The following is a 16907-nucleotide window of genomic DNA, read 5'->3' on the forward strand; positions in this document are numbered from 1 at the left end:
AAAAAAAAAAAAAAAAAAACACATCATAGTAAAATTAATACCTTCTCCGCTTCGCATCGAAGCTAATAATTTTTAGTTTCACCTGAATTTAATAATGGATGAAATAAAATATTTACTGTAAATAGTAATTATAAAATTTCCTGAATGCAAATTAATCTTAACAATACAATTTTTTCTATTTAATGATATCAATTTCAAACTTGCAAATTGAGCTAAAAGTTATGGTAATAAATTCATTTTTTTTTTATTATTATAATCTATCACTTTAAAGGACAAAAAAAAGTAGGTTAAAAATTATTACTTTTAACATATTAAAAATCAACAATAATTTGAAAACAATTAGTTATAAAAATTATATAATATATAAGGAAATAGAAGTTGATGTTGTTTTTGTAATTATCCACCAATTTTTTAGAATTAAACACTATCTACAAATTTGCATCGACGCGTTTCTTATGATAGTGATTTTAATCACTGTCAGGTTAAATCTATACTGGACCTAACTATGCCACGTCTCCACTGTGCTAGGTTTTTTTATTTTATAAATAATACTTAAATAAATTTTATAACTTTTTTTTATAAAAAGGAGTAGTAAAAGGAAGGTACTCTAAACCTTCCTATTATAGGATTTAGATGTTTGAACTAAATATATTGCCAAAATAATTGAATATTAAATTACGAAAAACAATGATTTTTCACACTTAAATAGCCATTTTTGTTTAACTTCATTGGTCATTTATATATAAAAGTCATATTGTTGGATAAATTTTATTTTTAATTTAAAATATGTTTCAAGTCAAAATTTTTTTAAATATTTTCAAAATTTAAGTTGTATATGTTCTACTTTTTATAAATTCGTTTCAAGTTTTGAACCGTCCTTGTAGACGAGGAGACTTAGTGATTTTTAAAAAAAAGTATATCCAATGACAAGAATATGTATGAATAATTTTACATTAAAATTTCTATAAATCCATATCGTTTTCAATAATTTGTTGGCTTATGAAATCAATTTTGTATCACAAAAATAGTAAGTTGTTTTATTACAACAGCCATTTGCATATAAAAGATAAGTCACCGGGAAAATTTTTATTTTTTTAAATCTTAGTACATAACATAAACTTTAAATTAACATGTATATAAAAGACGAAGTATCTTCAGAACATTTTCAAAAGTTAAGTTGAAAAAATTGACTTTTGTGAAAATGTTGCTATTTCCAATCACCCTTTAGGCAGGTAAATAGTCAGGTTTTCAAAAAATTTATATATAATAAAAGGAAAATACTTAAGGTTTTTATGTAAAACAATTATTTTGATTCGTTCATTTTTGAAAAAGTTATGGTAGTTTTAAGGAAAAAAAAGATAAAATGTCAAAATTTACCGATTTTAAAAATAGTAATTTTTTGGTGGGTTTCCCTCATTTGAGACAAGAAGAAAATTTTTTTTAATATTTCAGGTTTATGTCTTCAATTAGACATGATTTGTGATATTTTGACGTATTGTTATAAATTATCGGTTCGATGAGAGCTGAGAAAAATAGGCGACAGACACAAATAAAAACATCAAACCTTTTCAGCTTCGCATTGAAGTTAAGAAATTTTTATCATTTATGTAATGAGTTATTTAATAAAATAATTTACGTCACACAACTTAAATAATCCAATAATATATCATCAAAAACTATTTAAATAAAAGTAATTACTGATTCAGTTAGTAGATCAGACATGTACGCAATCAAGTAAATACAGATCCAGGTGTTTATTAAAAACATGTATGGTTGTAGTATGTCCAAAAAGCTCTCCGATATATAAGGGTGATTGGCAACGAACGCAGGTAACATGTAAATATGAAAATAAAAACGTCCCAAGTGTTCGAGGAAAATAAAAAACAAGAATGTTGTTATTTGGAATCCAAATGCTAAACGTATATTGTCTACTAAGTCACAAAGTTTTGCATGAGCCAATCGCTCCAATTCCATATTTTGGTATACAATATCTGTAATGTTTGCTTTAAAAATTTCAGCCATCTTGGTTTGCCATCGCAATTTTAACGATTGAAATCGTACACATAATTCATGGCACAAGAAGAAATACGGTATGGGGAACATCAATGTCACGCACCTTTATAATAAAGAAAGTAAGTAACTACCAGTAAACATTTCAGTTATTTTTAGAAAATTATAATTTTACATAGAACAATTATTTTCTTACTTTGATAAAATTTTCGTTAAGGTTATCATTGAAAATCCATTTATTATTACTTCAAGAACATTACATGTATGTACAATGATACTTAAAATAAAATATATTTTTAGAAAATATTTTGGTTTTTTACATGGTTGGTTATCTAGTGGTATGTACTCCAAATCAAATTTATAAATATTTTCAATAATAGAAGGAATATGTTTGTCCGAGTGTAATATTGATATCATTCTGCTGAATTCTTTTACTGTAACAAAATAAAACCAATACCGTGAATTTGGTGGTGTTGGATTTGCATTTACACTCCAGTGCATAGTGTAACAGTGAATAAAGAAGGAGATCTGCAAAAAAATAAAAGCAAAATAATTACGAATAAAACAATAAACAAGTTAATGTAAAACTATTTTTTAGTCGAACAATTGGTCCAGTACAGTGTATGCCCCACTTGAACACTAGCTTTCCTGAAAAGATATTTTTGAGACTTGTTATTCCAACAATTTTACATAAAATAAATATAGTTCTTGCATCTTTATAAATATTATTTGGCATTTTATATTGTCGTGTTTTGTAGAAGTCGTATTGTAGATATAACTCACCATGTACTATTTTTTTATTAGAATATTTGACTCATTTTTCACTATTTAGTAATAATGATTGTAGCCGTAAAATATAATTATGTAAACATCAAGACAAATTAAACTATATAAGTCAACAATAACTTGTTTTTTAATAAATCAAATAAACATCTAATGTTTGTAAACAACAGAAGTTCGTAGTTATGAATTAAGCGTGGCATGTTTAGTGATTGTTTATCTATTGAGTGTATAAAGTTATGCAAAGAATGATTTATTGAAAATATTAATTGGATGAAAATTAACTTTTTTATTTTTCAGGAAAAACATCAAATTTTAAGGATTATTTTATTTTGATAAGTGGAAATAACTGAGTTTCATCGCAATCAATTTTTAAATTGTTATAGATTTTTTTTTGTAAGAATATATATATATATAGTAATCAATTACTTACAGAATAAAAATAATTCAAACATATTTTTTTTGGTTATCTTTAATAACAGTTACTGAGTGTTTATTGTCAATTATGACTATCAATAGATATACTTTTTGTATTGCCAGTTAGTGTATTTATAATTTTACAACAATGTGCCTTACTATCATTGTTAATAAATGCTGTGCACCTGTGAATACCGACGTTAAAAAAAAAAAAAAACAATTAGCTACCTGTATTTGTAATCCCTTGTGTATTGTACATGTATATTAACTAAAAAATTTGAAACTTTAAATGTTTATATCTAATAAACGAATAATATTACATTAAAAATTCAAATGCCATTTACTATTAAATCAAAAACTCAAACATTTTATTTAATTTAAAATATGTATTCCCATTTAAAAAAACCCAGCACAGGGGGATCGTGGCACATTGGTAACGTGGCATAGTTGGATCAAGTATTATGATATCTGACAGTGATTAAAAACACTATCAAAAAAAAAAAACGCTTCGATGCAAATCTTTAGATAGTGTTTAATTTTAAAAAATTGGTGGATTATTCCAAAAGATACATAATCTGCTAGTTCCTTATTAATATCATGATTAAGATAAAGTATGTCGAATGAAAAAGGGATTATTAAAAAATAGTATTTCTTATAGAATAATTATGTTGATCCATACACTTTTCAATATGTCATAGCATTATAAAGTTAAAAATGTAAAAAATAAAATCGAGAATTTTCACACAATAATAGCATTCGGTAGCCATTTTCACCGTGAAGATAAAATAAAGTCCGAAATTTTTTTTCGCATAATAAAGTAAATTACATTAGCTTTAATTTAAGATATATAATATATATCTTAAATTATTTTATATTATAAAAGTGTCAGACTTTCCGGAACATTTTTAAAAGTGAAGTTGAAAAAATTAATTTTTTGTGAAAAAGTTGTCATTTTAAATCTCCCTTTCTGGGCAGGTAAAGGGCCAGATATAAAAAAATATATACCAAATGAAAGGTAATGATATCATACATCTATATAAAAAAAAATGATATTGATTTGGTTATTTTAAAAAAAGTTATAGCAATTTTAAGTAAAAAAAATTGAAAAAATTAGCAATTTTTAAATTTGTAATTTTTTTGGAGATTTCTCCTATTTGCGGGGAACGAGGGAAATTTTTTAAATTTTTAAGGGTAATGTCTTCAACTAGATACAATTTGTGATCTTTTGACGTATCGTTGAAAGAAATCCGTTCGGTGAGAGCTGAGAAAAAGTGATAACAGACACACAAAAAAAAAAAAAAAAAACACATCATAGTAAAACCAATACCTTCTCAGCTTCGCATCGAAGTTAAAACAAAGTTAACACCTTTACAAGGCATAAGGGATAAACTTAAAAAGCATTACATAGTTAATAATTTAAGAATAATATGTAACTAAAGATAACAAAAAAAAATGTGTTTATTATATATTATATTAATGTAAACTATAATACTTAAATTTTTTTTCAGAAAAATTCAAAATTAATAATATTTTATCGATATATAATTCTGTTACTTTTATATAAAAGTTAATATTATACAAAAATTAGTTTTTGAGATTTTTTATAATTTGTATAAGAAAAATGTTACGTCAAATTATGAAAAAGACATGTTAATGGTACCCACAAATTACGAGACAATTTTATTTGTTAGTATTCAGTGTTTTTCATTTCAATATATTGAATTATATATTATTCGATATACCAAAAATGTAGGTATTTATGGTAGCTAACAGTAGTATAGAGTTTAAATAATAATAAGTTTTGTTACTAATTTATTTAGACCATATAATACTAAAATTAATATAATAATATATATGTGCAGTCTGTAAAGCTGATATGTGACAAATTTTTAATAGATTTTTTATCACTGGTAGAGAAAAGAATGTTTTCTTTCATGTGTGAAAAATCACAAAAAGAATTAGAATTCAATGAATTTTTGGCACTTCAAAAATGTTATTTTCCATAGGACATCATTGAAAATTTTATTTATTTCTTTTGATTTTCTGAGAATTGACTACACAAATGTCAGTTTTTGAAAAATTAATATTATTATTGTGTTAATTATAAGCTAAAATAAAATAATTTATTAATATTTATTAAATGTTGGCACAAATATTAAGCATAAAAAAGTAACATGATTTTTTTGAATCGTTTATTGTGGATTTATTTGATTTAATATATATATATTATAAGCATAAATACATTTTATTTTAAAACCTAAAAAAGTTAGGTGCTATCAAAGTCTATTAAATTCTATGAATGGCGACTTAGCTGCTGTACATTAAAATTTAAACACTGGTTTCAAAAACAACATTTTATTTATAAAAAAATGTTCAACTTCTTATTCATGTTTTTGGTATAAAAATACGATTCAAAATGGGTGATATTTGTATTACTACAATGGTATATGTGGCTAATGACATTACAATCTGTAAAACAAATAAATTATAAATAAAATAAAATAAATAAACATATTAGTAAGATAATAAAAACTTAGTTTTATTCAACACATTTTAATTTAATTTAGTTAAATTTTATATTTAAGGTAACTTGATAATATTTTTCGGTAAAATAAACACCTCAGAGAAAAAACTTACAGATGTCAAAAGTGTTCTGTTAACAAGAAATAAACCAGATGCTGTTACTCTTGTTATTGATTTATGGACTTGAGACATAAAAAATTTTATCTATAAAAAGTTTTAATGTTTAACATCTTAAATTTTTTAAATAATTTGTATATTAATTCACCTGTTCTGAACTAGATTTAGATAACTTCCATAACTGAACTTTTCTTAAGTCTGTTATTATTAATTTACTCTGAAATAACAACATAATTATTTTTAATATTTTTTGTACTAAAAAAATATGTTCTAATTTTCTATCTTTGATATTTAATAACTATTTATTGTTAATGATATTTAACAATTAATTTAATAGTTATATATTTATTCTACAGACTACCATATTATATTTTTTAACTTATCCTAAAGTTGTTAACGACTCATCAAAATTTTTTGTAAAAAATATTCCTTAAAAGTTGGTTATTTTGAAATTTTTAAAACATTTATATTTAAAAAATTAATTTGTTTGTTTTCATTATTTCAAAAAAAAATATATATATGTATATATAATAATAAAATATTATTTTAACATAGTCTAAGAATGAATAAATAATTTAAAAAAAATTACAATAAAATGTTGATTGTATCTAAAGTTATAGAAATTGTCAATTAAATATGTTCCGCTCTATATATTATATGTTTGACTTTACAACTTTCTATTAAAATTTTGTCATAACCTGATCGAAAAAGTTTTTGGATATTCCGCTGCATTACGAAGCGATTACGTATAATTAAAATAATAATGTGATGTACATTAAATTATAATGTAAACATAATTCATACGATTTTATAATGTCTTTATTTATTTAAGTGTTGCTGTTATATGGCTTATATTTTTAACAAAATGTAAGTATCAAAAAAAATTTTTTAATTTAATGCATTGGAAAATTTATTTAGTTTCTCTGTTTTCTTATTAATAATTCTATACATTATACAGAAAGTGTGACTCATGTTAGTATAAAAAAAGCTATAAACTTAACTGATTTAGTAAGTGAGTCTGACATATTTGCTATAAAGTATGTACCAGTCCAAGTGTGCGCTAAAAATAAGTATGGTTCAAGTTCTTTTAAAAAGTTAGAAGAAATATGTGGATGAGAAGCAAGAAATGCTGGCCTAACAAAAATATGAAAATAAAATCTATTTAAGTGATCAAAAAACACAAAAAATAAATATATTATTATTCTAGGTCCAAATGCAATGCAGATATCATTAACAATATCACAAAGTTTTGCATGAGCTAATCGCTCAAACTCCACGGTATGACTCGACAACATTTTTGGTTGTATTTCTATAATTTTAGTTATCTCATATTGCCATCGCCTTCTTAATGATTGAAACCGTTTACATATTTCATCACAGAAGAAGAGATACATTAAGGGAAATATTGATGTTGAATATCTATAAAATAATATTAGACTTTCAATATAGTTGAACTACAAAGCTTCATTTTAGTTTATAAAATATTAAAAAATACCTGTTGATTGATTCTCCAACATTTTCGAACGAAAACCCACTAGCACAAATATCTAATATGATGAAGGATAATAATCCTAATGTTAGTGTTACATAGGCTACCATAAAATATCTCGTGCTTCTACAGTATTTTAAAGGACGGCCGTGTGTCATATCAAATCTATAAATATTGGCTAAAATGCCTGGTGATTGTAAATCTGAGTATAATGTTGTCAAGTAGTTGCAAGATTCCCTTAATGAATTATCAGAAAACCAAAACCATAAAGTTTGTTGGTTAGTTGCTTGAGCATTTAAGAACAGGATCATAATTTGTGTTCCTAGAAACACCTGTACTTAAATTATTATTTATAAATATTTTTATATACTTTGAGTATAGAATTTAAAGGTTCTCATACTATTTTAAAGGATGATATTTTTAATTGACTCATTTATTATTATTTCTAAAATCTTTTAACCTAACATGTTAATAACATCAATTATTTAGATTGATTTATTATTGTATTAACAATATTAAAAATTTTTAAGCATAGGAATCATTAGTTCTTAAAAACGCATTATTTCAATTTTATTTTATTTTTTGTTAAAAATAGTTACTATAATTTAAAGATCGAAATTGTGAACATCTTTAATTAGTTATCACATTATCGAATATTTTAATAAATTTGAAAACATTGAAACTAATTTTAACTGAAAATGTATTTAGTTAAACATTCCAATTAAAATGTACATACAATTAAAAAATTCTGTATTGTAACTTGCATTTTTTTAAATATCAATTAATTTTTTCTTTATCTATAATATAACAAACTTAAATAATACAGAGTGAAGACAGGGTATAGACATTATTTTCTCAGAATGTATTAAACATTTTTTAACTAGGTTTCATCTAGCTGGGTCTCCTCTTTAGACCCTGTGCTCTACGGGCCTAACGCGGTATGGCTCATTACGGACTCATTAGGTTAGCCACTGATTCCAGTAGGAGTACTTGGCTACTTGCGGACATGATATGTGTTGCGCAAAAAAAGTATAATTCCAGAAGTAGTTTACCAAAAAATGAGTTCTACTTGCATATTAAATAATAATATAACTACAAAATAATTAGGTGTGTATTCTCAATTATACTTCATAATAACCTATTAATTGTTATTTGAAAACAACAATTCGGCAGAGAGATTTAAAAACAATTTTTAAATATCGTATTATTAGTGAAAACTGCATAAACTAAAATAAAATGTAAACAAAAATGACTTGCGCAAATAAAAATCATATTTTACTAAAAATTTTGTGCGTAGACTTAAAAAACTCATAACTTGGTCATAATTCAACAAATTTTTTAAGATACCTTTAAAATGTCTCTGGGCAAGCCCGATAAAAATGTCATCGAAAAATGCTGGCGGCAATAAGCGATATAATTTTTAAACCCTGATGGTGTGCTAAAAATTTTTTTCTCATCTTCGCAAATTAATTTTCTTAGAATAATGTCTTTCATTTAAATAAAATAATTTTGAAAATTGTTAAGTAATTTTTCCAACATTGGCTAATTTTTCAATGTATTATTATACAGAATGTTCAGTAAGTAAGGAAACAGACCAATTGTTATAAACAATGAGAACAATAGAAATCTGTGTCCTTATTTACTGAACAGCCTATATAATAAGATTTTTTTAAAGGAAAATATCGATGGATTAAAAAAACTCTTCAATAATATGTAATTAAATAATTTTTTTCAACTCTTTAGAAATAAAAAACCTAAACTTCAATTTTCTTTAATGATATTTTTTTAGTTTAATGATATGCCAGAAAAAATAATTCCAAACGATTTTGTTTTCATATTTTTTTTTTGTTCGACCAAACATTAGTGTCGTGAAATTCTTTAAAGATTTGGATTTAAAATATAAATTGTCGTTTAATCTGCAATAGAACGTATCACAGTTTTTGCATGTCTCCAAAAACAATTTTAATTATACATGTTTAAATGCGAAGTATAATTTTACTTTTATATCATACAATGAAACTACAAATTTGACATAAAAAATATATATAATTAAAAATGTTCAGAAACACTTTTTGAATCATTTTTGATAAAAATTTCATTTTTATGAAGGATTGTGTCTAGCACACGATTGTGAAGAGATATAGACTCTTAAGATAGCACTCTCTCACTTTAGCAAAGGGACTTATCATAAATTATATATTGCAATAATTTAGACCCATTGTTTAAATGTTTATTTAAGTGTAATAAATCCTTACAACTGATTTTTATATTATCTACGGACAGCATGAAGAAATGACGACTTATGTATGCTGAACAATGGACAATTGGTTCTTTAAGTAAAAAATATTTTAAGAACAAAATTGCTTGAATTGTTTTTCTATCATATCGTCATAATTAAAATATTAAAGAAAATTATAATTTAAGTTTTTTATTCTTTAATGTATACAAATAAAATTATTTAATTACGTTTAATTATAGAATGTTTTAATTAAACGATTATTTTCTTTATGAAAATTAAAACTTTTTTAACATTCCAAGAATATGAGTCTTTTATCCTTAATAAATTACTCTGTATATGATACAATTACATACGAGTGGCCATAAACAATCAACACCCCATTCAAATTGAATTTTTCCGAAAAATACGTTTTTAATACTGGTTTTTCCAAAGATTTTGCATACTATCAAAAGTGGCCGCACATCTCTATAAATATTCTTCACTGATGTTTGTACCATTTGTCCAAAACTACAAATTTATAATTTTCATCTAATTTAAGAAAAATTTTTCAGTACAAAAATGGAGATTATAAAATTTATGGAAAAACATTAATGCATATTAACATGAGCACGAATGTAGACATAATAAATATATAATAAATAAAACTAATAATTTCATGTAAAGAACTATTTAATAGAAGAACCTAAAATATTTACCAATTCAAAAATATATGAAAGATATAGTTGTCATATTTGTTATTGTTAATAATACATAAGTGGTTTTATTGAATTCAAATATTGCTACAATTTGTATAAGTTTTATATTTTTGAGGTATTATTATTGGTTGTACAATTCATATTTAAATGAAGTTATAGTAATTTTTAATATATACAAATAGTTTAATGGTTTATTTTTTAACATGCATCATTCTTTAATAAAAAAACTCAATTTGTATTCTATTTATATAGCAAACTGAATTTCAACTGTAAACATTTTTTACTTTGTAAAATAAGAACAATATAATTTTTTTTTTGAAATCAAAACAAATGTAAATATTCTAATTAATTAAAGACAATTTTAATATGAAAACTAAAGCGTGCAAAATGTATTCTAATAAGACTAACTCAGCATGTTGTATTAGTGAATTTAACACAGCCGTTTACTGTAAAATTAAGTCAGAGCTAGTATTCGAGACTTAAAAAAACATTTTTGAAACCAAAACACTTTGAAAATCCAAAACCCATCCTAAACTATAAAAAAAAAAAATGTTAGAAACCGTGATCTTAATCAAAACTATAATTTCAGTACAATTTTTATTTTGATATTTGAGTTTTCGAAATATGTATCTTTATTAATCGATTTTATTTTTACTAATTGTTGTTATTATTTTGAAGTGTATTTATATCTTTTGTTCAATGTTTAGTTATAATTTAAGTGATAGAAAATTATTAAAACTCAAAAAGTTAATGAGTATTTTGTTTTAAAAAATACGTATGTAAATATGTATTAATGTTTTTTTGTCAAAAAAATATGATGGTATGTCCCTGTTGCTGTATACTCCATGGTACAACAATACACACACACAGCGTGCAGTAGGGCATTAATGGTAGAGAAACACAGACTTTCAAAGAAAAAACACTGTATTATAATAAATTTCATATTCTGTTTACTTAAAGCTAGGTTAATGTATTTTGGAATATTTATAGATTTATCACGGGAATTAATTTTGCTATTGTTTGTTTTTAAATAATGTTTTGAAAGAATTTATTTTGATATCTATATACTACACTGCCAATACTTATAAAAGAAATAATTTCGCCTTTTAGAATGGAATATAGTATGTTGCTGGATTATTGACAATAGTTAAACACGTCTTAATAATATTAACCACAAGTCATTAATAATTTGTATGTTTGTAACTTAAGCGTAATGTAGAAAGAAAAGCTGAGCCAAACCAAAAAAAATGTATACAATTACCTTAAAATATTGGAGTAGGAGAAAATGAAATTTTATTCCCGTAATGTTTCAAAACCCACACTACGCTTAAGAGGTTAAATATAAATTGTTGGTGAAAAAAAAAATAACTTTTATTTTTGCTGGGAGGGGTAGTCAAAATTTTTCTTATTGAAGTTCTCTCAAGGACAAATATCTCTACAGACATGCTTTACTGACAGATGTTCTTTAGAGAAATTAAAAAATTGCGTTTTTCGTTATGAGGCGAAATTCAGATTTTTAGAGTAAACACTAAATGAAGTCTTTGAATATAAGCTAGAAGTATACTTAACTATACATATTAATTACCTATCATATAAATTAATTGTTTAATTAAAAATAAATACGTGCATGAGTCTCGAAATTCTTTTTTGATACAATAGTTAGAAAAACATACGTTTGGAGTGTGGAATTATATGGAAGCGAGACGTGGACAATTAATTAAAAAATAAAAAAATATGCCAGAAGCTCTGAAGATGTAGCGTAGGAGAAAATGCAGAAAATAATCTGGATTGAGAAGATCAAATGAAGTCATCTTGTGGATAATAAATGAAAAACGAACATTGATAGACACTATAAAGAGAAGTAGATGAATTTCATAATTTAATAATTGAATGACGAAAAACATTAGCCAAGTATACAGTATACAGGAGTCACTTCCAAAAGAAGGCTCAAGAATATGACGAATAACAGAGAAAAAAAAAGTATTTATTGTCGAAAATTTTGTTAAAAATCAATTTTCGGAATGATAAACAAAAAAAGTTGAAAAAATGAATTGTACATATTTGGCATCTTAAATATTTATCTCTATTACAATACTAAAATAACGCAAAAACCACAATATGAGTAAAATTATACTTAAATTTCAAAATATGCAACAAGTAATTTTGTATTTAGCTTATTGAATATCTGAAAAAAAAATTATAACTTACATATGAATCTCTAAAACATTTTAAAAACTATGTAAATTCTAGAAGTTATGAGCCATAGTAATGACATAGTCCTAACATGTATTATTGTCGAAAAAAAAAACATTAAAACAGATCGTATTTTCAATAATAAATTTCTCATTAAGCTTTCGAGTTTAAATTATTTTCTATCACTTAAATGATAACTAAACATTTCAGAATAATAACAATAAGTATATATACAATTAATTAATAGAGATATATTTTTCAAAAACTCAAATACCAAAATAAACCGAAATAAAAATAATTTTGAAATTTCAGTTTCTGTTAAGGTTGCAGATCTTAAAGTATTATTTTTTAGGTTTCATATGAGTTTAGAAATTTGAAATTTTAAAGGGTTTCAAAAAATATTTTTTTGGGTTTCGATTCCTAGCCCTTGTTAAATATTTTGAAATATTTTTGTTATCAAATTAACACACTTTTTCAGTTTTATTATATAAAGAGTACTATAAGTCCAAAACTTAAAGTTTTTATTTTACAGAGTGTTCTATAAGTATACAATCTTGTGATTTTTAATGTTCAGAGTGATTCAAAAGTGCAAACATACATACATAAGTACGTTACATTTTTCATGAAAATTATTATTGTTTTAATTACAAACGCTCATTCAAAACTCATTTATAATTGACATAGTCAAAATTCATACTTTTACTTAATGTAAAATATTCTTTACTGTTAACATTTTCTTACTTAAATTGACTAACTTTTGATATAAAAATATAAATGTTAAAATATTCACAATATTACAAAATTTTAAAGATGTGCTATCAATTTTTTTCATGAAATTTACTCTAAAAAATGGCTATTTTTAAATATTTTATTAAATTTTTTGCATATACATATATTTAAAAATATTATTTTTTTTAACAAATTAAAAATTATATTATCTGATGATATTTTCATAGTCCTAAAGTATAATAATAATAAAAAAAAACTAAATATTTTGTAGATCAAATGTTCTTGTGGCTTGAAACTCTACATTCATAAAGTTTATTTTAGTTTAAAATTTATACAGAGTATATTAATTATAAATATTTAGTTAAATATATATTGTAACTAACAATAGCTAAAAAATAAAAATATTTTTTTTAATAAAACTTAAGTGGCTAATGTGAAAATAATTATCCTGTTTACTCATGTTACTTTTTCTAATAATGAATTTTAATTGGAATTAAGTTTTGTAGGACGTAGATGGGATTATGATGCTTTAAATTGGGTGTTTCAGAAGTGGTCTAAACAAATTTTATTAATTTGTAATGTATAAAGTTTTGAGCTCAGGTCAATACATCAAAATACTGATATGTTTATCAAAACATACTTTATCAATACTTTGTATGCATTTTTATTTATCAGCTATTAAATACTTTTTGCATTATCCCTTATAATGTATAAGAGTGTTAACTCTATTTTTTTTAAATGGCAACATACATATTTAAATATCTTATAAAATAATAAATTATTTAATTAAAGAAACGACGGGTGGATAAGAACTTTTATACTTGGATTTCAGAAGTTATTACGGTATTAAAATATAGATTGTGGAGATGCATGGATATGACTATTTATATTATAAAACAAATCTCGGTCGCATACTTCCTTTTACTCATGTATAATGATGTTAATAAATTTCTTAGAACTGGTCCAAAAGTTGTTATCGACCCGTCATGTTCATAGTTCATTTACTATGAGCTAGTTAATTATGTATTTTGCCATTTAAATAAATAAATATGACACCACTATAAGTTATAAGGGATGATGTTAAAAAGTAGTTGATAGCTGATAAATTAAGAAATATGTGTAATTTAAAAGAGTATTTTTTTTTTTTAGTTATTGAGCGGCTTATGATGAACGGATTACACTGTAATATTAATGTCAAGTCTCATTGACAATGATCGTATAAAAAAAGCTAAATTTTAATATTTAACAGTCATCATAATTATTAAGATATTTAGTAAAACTACTTATTACAGAAATTCGTGGACTCGTGATTAATTTAATTTTATTCTTTAATAAAAATATGACCCAAATCAGGTGATAATTGTATCACAACAATAATGTATGTCGCCAGAGACATGACTATCTACAAGAAAAATAAGTCCATAGATTAAAACATTTTGCTATAGATATTCATTTATATAATTTATTAAATTTATTAATGATGTATTAATAAGTATTGTTTAAAGAAGGAAAATATTTGAAAAAATTAATAGTGTGATCAATTTAAGTGTTATAAGACTGTTCATTTGTTGACTATCTTTGTTATTATAGTAACAAAGATAGTCAATAAATGAACAGTATTTTATTTTTTAAATATTTTTCATAAAATAAATTTTGGTAAAAAATGAAAACTTACTGATGATAATAGTGTTTTGTTTAACACAAATAGACCAGACGCAGTCATTTCTGTATTAGAGTTTTGCACTTGTGATATAAAAAAACAAACCTGCAAAAATAATAATAGTAAAATTAAATACTTTAGGTAGTAAAAATAAAATTGTGTTTTAAAAAAATAAAATAATTATTTAAAATTTAAATAAAATTAAAAAATGAATCGTTTTTTACCTGTTCAGAACAAGATTTTGGTAATTTCCACAGTGGTATACTTCTAAGGTCTATCATGATTGACTTACTCTAAAATGAATAAAAACAATTCTATATTTGATAAAAATAAAAAATTCTTCCTTGTTAGTTCACAAATTTATTTGTGTATAATTTAATTATTATATCACAAACATCATCTATATAAAGGTAAATTTTGTTGTAATATTTTGAATTTTATCTGCTATCTGAATAAAATGGAATGAATTAAATAAAGTTGAATATTTTTTTAGTCAGGAACGAAAAAAAATTGAAATTTTTAATCAAAAGTAATTAAACAAAAAATAATCAAATATTAAAAAATGTTGATAAAATTCATTTTTCATTAATTTTTTTATTTTTTCTTCATATATACACTACATAATTACTGTCAGGTTCATTCAACCTGTGTTAGTAGATAGTTAGTATACTTCAAATGTACTTACTGATTCAGTTAGTAAGTCAGACATATATGCGATCAGATAAGTGCCAGTCCAAGTATGCGCTATAAATAAATAAGGATCCAAATCTTTTGTTATTATAGATTTGACATTTGGATGAGAATTTTCAAACGCAGTTTTAACATAAGCTATAAAATAAAAGCGAGCCAAATGATCGATGAATACAAACAATAAGTATGTAGTAATTCGCGGTCCAAAAGTAGTACGGATATCATCAACAATGTCGCAAAGTTTTGCATGTGCTAATCGCTCCGACTCCAAGACTTGACATGTAATAGCTCTGCGATCTACTTCAATAATCTGTACTATTTCAGATTGCCATCGAATTTGTAATGATCGAAAACGTTTACATATTTCATCACATAAAAATAAATACAACAAAGGAAATATTGATGTCGAGTACCTAGTGACACAATGAAACATTTTTATTTTTATTAAAAATGTTGAAAATATTTTAATTTATTACCTGTTCATGGATTCAGTGATATCTCTTATAGATAATCCAAATGTAAATATATCAATTACAACGGCAGTAAGAATTAACAGTGTTAATAGTACATAAGCAATAAAAAAATATCTCGGACCAATTTTACGGTTAAGTGGACGACCGTGCTCCATGTCAAAAGTATATATATTGGCTATAATGTTTGGTGTTCTTATATCTGCATATAGAGTACTTAACAAACGACTTAATTCTCGAAAAGTGTTGTCACAAGACCAAAACCATGTTAAAGCAGAGTTATTTTTCGTTAAAGTCCAAATTGCCATATTTAGGTTTATTCCGAATAAGAACTATAAAAAAATTAAAAAAATTTAGTATAGCTTAAATAATCCGTTTTACTTTAACATGAAATTATATTTTATATTTTTAATTGAGTACTCACAAAAGGCCATATACAGTGAATGCCCCATTCAAACTTAAGTTTGCCATAAGATGCAATGTTGAGATTAGTCTTGCCAAAAATTTTGGACATAATTAAAAGGGGTTTTATGTCATCGTATATGCTATTAACTCTCATTAATTTGTGTTATTTACTTTGAGCTATTTCGTTGATATTTTAGAATAAAATTATTACAAAAGTGTTATCTAATAATATAAAAACAATTACTGCTTTGAAGGTAGTTTATTTTAAATGTTAGGATTATAGATTCGATTGTAATTAAAATCAATATTTATATGCTATTCAAAATATTTGGAAATAAATAATATTGAAAGATTTTTTTTTATTATTTAAAAAGGAAAATATATACACGTTTTGATAAGTTTTAACAAAATAATTTGATTAGAAAATAAAAACTATATTATTGTAAAAAATGAAAAGTTTGTCTACTTACAGTTGTTAATTTATAAATTT

At 23.8% G+C, this 16907-nt stretch overlaps 2 protein-coding genes across 2 annotated transcripts in view; both read right to left on the reverse strand.

Annotated features, from left to right (window-relative positions):
• Positions 1–2778, reverse strand: part of LOC126902525 (uncharacterized) — a 12586-nt gene extending 9808 nt beyond the window's left edge. Inside the window, exons 1-3 of the mRNA XM_050679902.1 lie at positions 2615–2778; positions 2207–2538; positions 1699–2116 (exon numbers count right to left, since the gene is read on the reverse strand). Of these exons, the coding sequence (XP_050535859.1) occupies positions 1699–2116; positions 2207–2538; positions 2615–2746 (882 nt within the window). The 5' untranslated portion in view covers positions 2747–2778. The remainder of the gene's footprint in view (positions 1–1698; positions 2117–2206; positions 2539–2614) is intronic.
• A 2645-nt stretch (positions 2779–5423) lies between these two features.
• On the reverse strand, positions 5424–16589 carry LOC126902510 (uncharacterized). Its single transcript, XM_050679872.1, has 10 exons — positions 16437–16589; positions 16019–16344; positions 15538–15955; positions 15077–15145; positions 14868–14957; positions 7343–7668; positions 6849–7266; positions 5996–6064; positions 5845–5934; positions 5424–5676 (listed from the first exon to the last, which is right to left on the reverse strand). The coding sequence occupies exons 1-10, from the start codon at positions 16569–16571 to the stop codon at positions 5593–5595; spliced, it is 2025 nt and encodes a 674-aa protein (XP_050535829.1). The 5' UTR covers positions 16572–16589; the 3' UTR covers positions 5424–5592.
• Positions 16590–16907: the final 318 nt, after the last annotated feature.

This window comes from Daktulosphaira vitifoliae, unplaced genomic scaffold, assembly GCF_025091365.1.
Source record: "Daktulosphaira vitifoliae isolate Bord-2020 unplaced genomic scaffold, ASM2509136v1 Scaffold_3, whole genome shotgun sequence".
NCBI classification, from domain to species: domain Eukaryota; kingdom Metazoa; phylum Arthropoda; class Insecta; order Hemiptera; family Phylloxeridae; genus Daktulosphaira; species Daktulosphaira vitifoliae.

What these genes read in the sequence shown, in the direction of transcription:
- LOC126902510 (XM_050679872.1), bottom strand. Translation starts at nt 16,571, where the DNA reads ATGAGAGTTAATAGCATATACGATGACATAAAACCCCTTTTAATTATG. An exon ending in TTCACTGTATATGGCCTTTT is followed by an intron (nt 16,345 to 16,436) that starts GTGAGTACTCAA and finishes ATTTTTTTATAG; the next exon opens with TTCTTATTCGGAATAAACCT. An exon ending in GTTGGAGAATCAATCAACAG is followed by an intron (nt 7,267 to 7,342) that starts GTATTTTTTAAT and finishes ATTATTTTATAG; the next exon opens with ATATTCAACATCAATATTTC.